The following is a 9,675-nucleotide window of genomic DNA, read 5'->3' as shown; positions in this document are numbered from 1 at the left end:
TCTGTCAGTCAGGGGCAGTGTGGCGATACGTGTCTCCGGCTGATCAAGGCCGCGGCGCAGCACCTCCAAAAAGGTATCAACCACGCCGCTGATAGTTGCGCGCTCGAAGAGATCAGAAGCAAAGGGAACGTTGCCTCGGAACCGGTCTTGTTCGCGGTAAAGGTGAAACTCTAGATCGAAGCGAGTCGTCGGTATAGTAGGGAGAGACTCGCTTTGCACGTCTTCCAAATGGATCCGGCCGAAATCCTGCTGCGAGTGCAGGGCAAATACGAGCTGGGATAGCGGGTTTCGTGATGCATCTCTAGATCCGGGCAGAAGCGCTGACACAATACGCTCAAAGGGCACATCTTGGTGCTCCCACGCTGCGGTTGCTGTCGACCTCACTTGCTGGACCAGGCTGTGGAACGTCTGGTCGTTCTCGATGACTGTCCGTAGGCATTGGGTGTTGACAAAGAAGCCGATCATATCCTCCAGCTCTGAGCGGCTACGATTGGCAACGGGGGCAGCGATAGTTGCGTCCTCTGCGCCGGTAAGGCGGTAGTGCGTGGCACGAAACGCAGCAAAGAGAACGGCGAACGGGGTTACCTGGTGGTCGCGGCAAAAGGCCTGGAGACTCTCGAACAGCCGGCCTTCAATGGCGAAATCAATCTCTCCTGCATCGCCCGAGAGGATCGCCGGCCGCGGCTTATCGCATATGAGCTCGGCCGGGGAGTTGTCCGCGAGCTGCTTGGTCCAGTATTCAAGCTGGCGCTGGTGCTCGGCAACCTGCGCCTCTTGCTTCTGCCACAAGGCAAAGTCGCGATATTGGATTGGCAACGGGGGTAGCTGGGCCAAGGGGTCCTCGCTACGGCGGGCAGCAGCGTAAAAGATGCCGAGCTCTTTGCGCATGATATCGATCGTCCAGCCGTCGGAGATGATGTGGTGAAAGACGATGGACAGTACATGATCCTCGTCTCCCAGTCGTAGCAGTGCGACGCGCCAACCCGGCTCGGTTGCCAAGTCGAAAGGCGTTGTCTGTTCGTGCTGCAGGACCCCCTCGTAGGTCTGGGGAGCCGACGACAGATCGATCACTCGGAGCTCCCTGGCGTGGCTCTCTTGAACCACCTGCATACCCACGCCGTCGTGCTCTTCGAACGTGGTTCGCAAGGTCTCATGCCGCTGCTTCAGAGCGTGCAAGGCGGCAGTGAGAGCCTCAATTTGGAGCGGGCCGCGCAAGCGCTCTGCGAATGGGACAAGGTACCATGAGGAGCCTTGGTTGAGCTGGTCCAGGAACCAGAGACGGCCCTGCGCATATGACAGCTCGACGGGTCCACGGTATGTCGTCGCAGTGATCGGGCCGTCTTTGGACGAGTCCTTACGCACGGTGGCCGCCAGACCCTTCCAGGTTGGGTTTTGGAAGATATCGGTCACGGTCAGCTCCATCCCAATCGACCTTGCCATGTTCACCAGCTTGATCGCTGCGATGGAATCGCCACCCAGATCGAAGAAGTTGGCCCCGTGGCTGTTGGAGGTAGGGGGCAGATGCAAGCTTCGGAACCACATCTGTCGCAGTTGGTCTTCAGCGCCCGCTGGCTCGCCGAGCGACGCCTCTGGCTGGGAGGAAATGGCGCTCTGGATGAGTTCCTCGACGAGCTTGGCGCCAATGGATCGGAGTCGCTTGCGGTCCGTTTTCCCGGTGACGATCGTCGGACGCTTCTCCATGCGAATGAAGTACGATGGGACGGCATAATCGGGGAGGGCCTGCTTCAGCGGCGCCCTGATGCGCTGTGCGGCGATGCTCTCCAGGATGTAGGCTTCCTTCTCAAGATGAGCAGCCTCTTCAGGTTGAAATGGTCCAAACAGGAACCCGACCAGAGCTGTGCTGCTCGCCTCGTGAGACCGCTTGACGGCTTCGGCCACGGGTACCAGGTGACTGGGCAGCGCTTTGCGTAGATGGCTCTCTACGTCGCCGAGCTCCACTCGCTGTCCTCGGATCTTGACCTGCGAGTCCCTACGTCCGAGGTAGGCTACGGTTCCGTCCGGTCTGTAACAGACCAGGTCGCCGGTCCTGTAGAACCGGTATCCGTTGAGCTTCTGCTGCTTCCGCCACTCCGCCGGATACCAAGCCGGCGCGTCGTCAAGGAAAGGCGACTGGTCCGGAGGTGGAGGCACGACGTAGCCTCTGGCGATACCAGGACTCTCAATCATCAGCTCACCAACGCAGCCGATCGGGGCGAGTCTGCCGGGGTCGTCCGGGTTTGTGATCCAGTAGCGGGCGCCCAAGGCGCGGCCAATATTCTGCAGATCGGTAGTGTTTTCGTAGACAATCGCACCACCGCACATGGTCGAGCTCTCGCTCTGTCCATAAGCGTTGATTACCTGGATCTTGGACGAGAACGAATCTCTCTGGTACGCCGAAAAGGACTCACCGCCCGAAAGGAGAGTCCGGAGACCGGAGAGGCTTTCCGGCGGGATGGTTGAGACGAAAGAAGGCGTGAGCGTTGACCAATTGACGCGTGCTTGCTTGATGAAGCCCGAGATGTCGTTCATGCGATCGTGGTCCGAGGGAATGCAGACGCAGCCTCCGTGCATCAGGGTGCACATAGTTTCTGCCAGACTCGAACCAAAGGCATACGAAGAGAATTGGAGGGAACGAGTATCCTTATCGATGCCGAAATAGGGACTGAACTGGAGGGCACACGAGGCGAATGCCCGATGCTCCAACATGGCTCCTTTGGGCTCGCCAGTACTACCCGACGTGAAGATAATGTAGGCCAAGTCATGGGGCTTCGCTACGGGCGTGAAACCCCTTTCGCCACTGGGTAGTGAGCGGAGCAAGTCATCCTCGAGCACAATTGTTTTGGGTACCAGACCGCGGAAGGTGTCGCCATGGAGCCTGGAGGCGAGGGCGAACGTAGCGGATGTCTGCCGACATATTTGGGCTACGCGGGCCGCTGGGTGAGCCGGGTCGACCAGCGCAAAGGCGTGGCCGGCCTTGAGCACGGCAAGAACTCCGGCGACCATCCACTTGGACTTCTCGAAGCAGAGGGGCACGGCATGTCCAGCGTCCAGCTTCAAGGACTGTATGTACCCGGCGAGTCGCGAGGATACACTGTCCAGCTCGGCGTGCGACCACTCACCGTCCCAAGCGTACACAGCGGGGCTGCCTGGTGCCTCCATAGCTTTCTGAGCGATCACATCGTGGAGGCAGACGTCATGCCTCAGAGGGAGCGCCGAGTTCCAAGTCTCAATTTCGGTGCGGTCCTCTGCGGTGACGAGGTGAAGTTCTTCGAGGGGCTGGTTCACCCCTTGACGTTGGAATTGCACAATCAAGAGCCCCAGCTGTCGCAGGAAACGAGCTAGCTGTCGATCGTCAAGGACATTCGGGTCGTATCTCGCGGTTATCGTGGCTGAGTCCTCGGCCATATGGCAGTGGAGTAAGAGGGCACGGTCAAGGCAGGGTGTGAATCTGTCTGACCCTGCGCTAGTCCGACGGAGCATGGGACTCGACCCGGCCGGAGCATCGGCATAGTCGCGGTCGGAAGTGACCGCAAGAACGGTCTGGAAGTCACACGCGGCAAGACCGAAGTCTCCAGCGCGGCGGACGCTATCTAGGCCGGCCTGCTCAAACTCGCGAACGGCGGCGTCATGGGCCGCCACAGCCTGGAGAAGATCGGAAGCAGGCTGGTGAGGATCGCAAAAGACACGGGTGGGCATCACGGTCCGGATTGAACCATAGGTCTGGCGCTTTTGTCCCTCGGAATAAGGAGGCCTCTCCACAGCGACGCCGAAAAGCGCCTCCGACGCATGCGTATAACGGGCCAGGAGGACCGCGAGCGCTGCTCGGCAGACGGTCGTATTGTCCCAATGCTTCTCGGTGGAGGCGTCGTAGGTGATCTTATGCTCGACCTGCGCATCAGGTTGGGGTTGCGTCAGGTGCGATGGCAGAACAGGAAAGGAAGAAGCATCCAGATTGTCAAAATGCCTCTGCCAGAACTGGGCCACGCCTGCGGGCGCGCTGGCAAAGCTGTCGACTCGTGCTTCGACCACGGGACCAGCACTTTGGGCGCTGTCTCCTTTGTAGACGTTCAATACTTTGCTAAGGACATTTTGTTGCAAAGAGTTGTCTATTACGGCGTGGTTGAAAGTCCACAGAAGCAGTCTCTGCTTCCTCATGCTTGGATCTTCAAGCAGAGCGTATCGGTTACACTGCTTCTCCGTCGTAGCGGCAGCCGCTTCATCCTTGATGACGACCTCCTTTTCGTTCAGACGAGTTGAACGACGCCACGCAAAGTCCTCCGACAAAACCGCTTGATAATGATCTCCAGTGGCGGAGGTGAATATGCGGGACCGCAAGGCGGGTACCTGACGCATAACCTCTTCCCAAGCTGCGGCCAAGCGCTCGACGTCGACATCTTGTCCGAGTTCAAAGACCGCATGACCAATGACACGCTGCTCGTTTCCATTGGTTCTTTCTAATACATCGCGTTGAAAAGGAGTACAAGGCACCATCGTTTCGATCTTGTTTGGCTCCATGCCAAAACGCTGGGCCGCCTCTTTGTAGAACGCGTTGCGAGACTCGACGGCAGCTCCCTCCGAGATGGAGGGCACCGTCGTAGTAGATTCTTTCCGGATAGCTGCCATTCTTGCTAAGCTATCATATAAAAGGTATATGGTTTTGATCGTGATGTTTTCTAAGATGGAGGTATGGGTTCTTGTTTTTTTGATGTTTTTTTGAAAGAGTTGTTATGATTGTATAACAGAATGTAGTTGGATGTATCCAGGTGACTCTGATCTGCTTCAAAGACTTCTGAAGGTCAAAGTCCTCGTCCTTACAGGTTGACCGTTGAGATTCTACGGTATTGCCTCCGAGTTAAGTACATACTAAGCTACGCGAGACACGTTCGTGGATCGGTCCGTAGGTTGTCATCCCAGTCTCGCGCTAATCCTTTTACCCACGCAATCTAATAACTTCAGGATTGCCAACATGGATGGCAGCCTGTCTGACACATCTATTCCTGGCTTAGTATATACCTGCCTCCTTCCAATCTGAACCGTGTGGCGGCACGAGATGAATGATGTCGCCTGGGAATGTGGGAGTCGAGGGAGGCATAGGAATGATTGGCGCCACAAGATCCCGCTGCTGCACGGACCACGTAACTCGGATCGATGGTCCGTGCTCTCCCCGCCAATGTTGACCACCTTACAAGAATAATGACATGTCAGTATTCACGACACGGCGGTGCGATGCGAAATGGTATCATCCTCCTAGGCTGCCCTCTGGAATTTTACCCATCTTAAAATGATTCTTGGCCAATGAGGTCTAGACTGCTCGCCCATGCTGACACATTTGTGGCTGGCTCTTGCGAGAATCGTTGCGGGCACGCCGCTGTGATTCTTCATACTCCCCTCCACGACGGTGAGGCGCCCTATGGTTCGGTTTCGGTATACAAGTACAAGTGGATTGTGATTCTGGGCGGAGAAACATAACATTTTGACTCAACACACCAGGCTGAAAATCCTTTGAGGAAGCATGTCATGTCAGTCAGTGGCTTGCTAGTGGTGATCGACTCAACAGACAAGTAGACCTAGCTTGGTTAGTAAGGTTTGCGACGTCACTTCAGTCTCGGTCAAGGGCTTGTGCGAGGAGGTGGGAGAAGATATCTGTTCAACCGTCACCTGGGCAGGAAGGTGTTACATACTATGTCTAGGGGCCTCTTGTGCGAAATTCAGCCAAGTTATCAAGTATGGTGTTCCAATCACCGCATTAGTTGTACTCCTTGATAGGCACAGGACAGCGGGAAATGTAATTTTAATACTACGGTTATGGAGGCAGCCGTAATAAGGCGCGTAGTGACCGGATACCGACCTTCACCGTCTGATTCCGCTCAGTGGCCGTGGCCTGACTGGAGGGCCGGCCAACGTAGTTCTCATCATCCAGCCACTTCTCTAATGCATCAATAAGGGAAATTAGTTGAAAGGCAAAGCGTATGGACTCGTCGGTATACGCCCGGTTATCGACGACCCAAAGCAGCCCTTCTAGGATTTCGGGGATGCTGCACTCGTCCCACAGCATCCCGCCCTCCATCAGACACGGCTCCGGCGCGAACGTAGCACGTACGGCGCGTAGGCCAGGCGGCATGAGGAGCACGTCGTCCTGCTCAAGAACGATCAGACGTCCTTGACCCCTCGGCGACCAGTCGCGGCCCTCTTGAGAAAACCTTTGCCAGTCATCAGCGTCGAGATCGGTAGCGACTGCCGCGATCTGGACGCCAGAGAGACAGCGCGCCCAGCTGCCGACTAGGGGGTCCACGTATGCCCCAGAGAACGCGCCGGCAAAGTTAAGCAGGTTGAAACCCAAACAGCCCTGCACGTCGTTCATGATCAAATGTCCGCTCCTGCCGACAGTGCCAGCGACGCGGTCTGCCAACGTCGAGAGGAGCCGGAAGCGTGGCAATCTGCTCAGGAGCGGCTCGTCCGCCCGCGCCAAGCGACGGAGGTTCGTGACACTGCTGATGGCAGCAGCGGCATCGGACGAGCTCAGGTCCACGTTGGCAACGGCTAGGCAGTACTCGGCCAGACTCATGGACGAATACGTCCCTGTCATGCTGTTTTGCACGTCAACCTGCTGCTCGGGAAAACGTTGCCACAGCATGTCGACATAATCAACAATGTCGTACGTGCCGCTGTCCTGAAACTCCTGCTTGATCACGACCGGCCGGCGGAAGATATGGCCGGACTCGGCGTAATTACGGAACGAATCCCAGCTCAGATACCACACGTCGGCGTCTTCAGGAGATGTCACGCAACTTCTACCCAGACGGTGCTCTGGCTCGGCGTAGATGCGGGCCCAATGCTGCGGACCTAGCCAGTTCAGCTGCAGACGGCGTTGGTGGACAACATCCTCAAGTTCGTTTGGCCTACTTAGGTCTTCGACAAGACGGCGAATGGTATCATTGTGACACGTCTGTAGCCTCTGAAGTAGCGTCAGCTGTTGCGCTGGCGAACCGCCCTCAGGGGACACAGGACTTGACCGTGTTTCCGGCGCCGGCGCCGGGTTGTCCAAGAATGGCGTGGCTTCTGCCTCCGGGGCTCGCTCAATGCTACTACCAGAGCTTGAATCAGGTAGAGGCTGGCATTGTCCTAACCGCGAGACCGCGGCGGTGGCTTGGTATGATGTGCTTATAGTACGGTCTGCCACCGGATGGTTTGTCGTCTGTAGTATGGAGCCTTGAGACGTTGATGATCTCACTCTCTGGTTCTCTACCAGAAACGTATTTGATCCCGAAGTAGGCACCTTTACGCTTGTTTCGTTACACTTCGCTTCCATCTGACCGGCCTTTTCTGTGTTGTGAGTGTCCTCATCCTGGCTCGTGTCCCTAGTATCTTCCTCTGCCCCTTCTTTCATGTTTACGGATCCAGCAATGCTTTCTCCTATATCAGACTCATCTTCCTGAACGACTCCTCGTTCTGGAATATTCAGACTGGCTGCATCTTGCGCATGATCATCTGCCTCGGAAACCATCGCCTCGTCTTCTTCTGACCATGATATAAGACTTGCTGTCTTCTCTTTCTCTCTTGAACCGCTCGTCTCAGAAAACGGTTTCTTTTCCATGTTTGTGAGGCCGCTGCAGATAATAGAGGCGCCTCTCGATTCTGTGATGGCAGACTGATCCGGTGGGTCTGGTTGAGTTATCTTGACTTCTCCTCCTTCTTCCTTTTGCACTTCGTCCAGGGCTGATATTTCATCTCCGCTGGACTCGTCCCTGGCAACCTGGTCCCCAGAATCTGCTTCTGACTTATTTGACAATTCTTTTTCTTCTGGCTCTGACGACTCGGTACTGGTGCTAGCACTACCGCGAGTGATACGATGTGCTCCACCGCGGGCACGGGTTTTCTGGTCCGCATGGTTTGCCGCAGTGGCTGGAAGGGTGGAAGGTTCGCGGCTGGCGGATGAGAGTCTGGTTCGCTTCGTTGGCCGGGTGAAACGTCCGATATGGTCACTGTGATTGGTATTTCCATCCACAGGGTGGTCGCTGTCGTCTTCAACAGTGCTGTCTGTGGACGGCACAACCATACCAAAGATATCGAGCTTCAAACCGAATTGGCGGATCGGAGTTCCGTTGATGCGTCGTGCTGACTGCTTAACTTCCCGGCGAGCAGCGGCAGAGGTGGCCTTTGTCTGCGCCCATTCCAGAGCAGCGAGTATGTCAGACCGTTCGACGGGCGAGTGCGGAGCCTGCACCTTGGACGCGGGCGAGTGCTCACCGACCCGGAGGGCCTTGTTCCTCCCACGCAACACGCGGAGCTCGTGGCGTGCCAGCATCTTGGAGTTAAGCAGTTCAACAACGTCTTCCCAGCGAGGCATAAGCACGGCCAGGTCGTGAAGCTGGCGAAGAAGTGGTAACGGCAGAGCATGCCAGTCGTAATACTCGAAACATTCGAGCCCCCAAGCGGCAATGATGCCCGATTGGTGCTGCAGATGCTGGCTCTCGCGGTCGCGCATCTTCTTGCCGCGCTGGGCCAGACGGTCAAAATCGCCCCAGCGCTCATGGTTGCCATTATCGGGGCTGCGAACAGTGCGGAGGAAAGGCAGGAAAGCGGCGGCGACATTGGCCGCAATACCGTCGATTGCGAGGATCTTGTCACGGTAGACCTCGTAAAGCTGCTGTCGCTCCAACGTGCCACGGCATGCCTGGGCATCCCGGTGAAAGCTGGCGGCGAAGTTCAGAGCAGCCCCCGTGGCTGACAGCAACGACCTATGTGCCGAGGAGATGTCGATGTCGATAGGCGATGAGCTCGAGCTGGGGCGCTCTTGTAAAGCCATGTCTGCTGAGGTCCTCGTTAGAGATGATCCAGCCTGCATCTGCTGGAGTAGCCCAAGCAATCAATGCTTGCTGGCTTCTTCTCGTTCGTGTCTTTCGCCGGCTATTTTCTAGTTTGAGAGGGCGAATGAAAGAGGGGCAAACGCGTTCCAGAAGCTGCGCTGCGCTCACAACCTCGAGTGGACAAGCCCGTGTAAGAGCCTTTCGTATAACATGGCCGAAGCCGATATTGAGGCCGACGGGGCTTTCGTGAGACCGGGATATGGTGGTTTTGTATTCGTCACGAGAGCTTAGTACTGTGCCTGTTTGTCGTCTCTTTTGGCAACATGTCCCGTAGCATCGCGTAAGCCGCGCCACACTCCAACCAAGGCAACAGGTTGTTTGGCTACCTCTGACCCGCTTTTTGTCCTGCCACTGGAGCTCCATGCTTGTTGATGGTAAGTTGTACTGTGCAATCATGCAACGGCGCATCTAGACACCGAGCCGCTCTTCTGATGTCTAGCTAAGCGTGTCCAAAGGCGTGCGGTGAGTATAGAGCTACCTAGAGTACCGACCGTGCCGGCTTTAAGTGGAGAAAAGCTGACCATGCGCCAGTCCCTACCAACTAATTAGCGCCTGTAATCCCGCCATTCGCTACCTTCATCATGTCCCCCGTCCAGGGCGACAAAATCGCTCATCACAACATCTGCCATCACCGTGCGGTTCTGGAATTAACCATTACGCCAAGCAACATGTTGACTGGAATCTTTCAGCCTACCAGAATCAGCCTCAGCCATCGTAAGAGCTACGTACTCAATGCCAGCTTTGGGCCAGGCACTTCACCAAGTCAGTTACTGGCCAATCAGCAATCAGGTTAACGACCCATGAAGCC

At 56.4% G+C, this 9,675-nt stretch overlaps 1 protein-coding gene across 1 annotated transcript; it reads right to left on the bottom strand.

The window, feature by feature from the left end:
• Positions 1 to 5,803: 5,803 nt before the first annotated feature.
• ColSpa_10005 (uncharacterized protein) lies at positions 5,804 to 8,806 on the bottom strand (the record flags this gene model as incomplete). Its single annotated transcript, XM_049276217.1, has 1 exon — positions 5,804 to 8,806. The coding sequence occupies one exon, from the start codon at positions 8,804 to 8,806 to the stop codon at positions 5,804 to 5,806; it is 3,003 nt and encodes a 1,000-aa protein (XP_049132174.1).
• Positions 8,807 to 9,675: the final 869 nt, after the last annotated feature.

The sequence above is a fragment of the Colletotrichum spaethianum genome (genome assembly GCF_022836535.1).
Source record: "Colletotrichum spaethianum MAFF 239500 DNA, contig32, whole genome shotgun sequence".
Taxonomy (NCBI): Eukaryota; Fungi; Ascomycota; class Sordariomycetes; order Glomerellales; family Glomerellaceae; genus Colletotrichum; species Colletotrichum spaethianum.
This window is presented reverse-complemented; position numbering and strand designations above follow the sequence as displayed.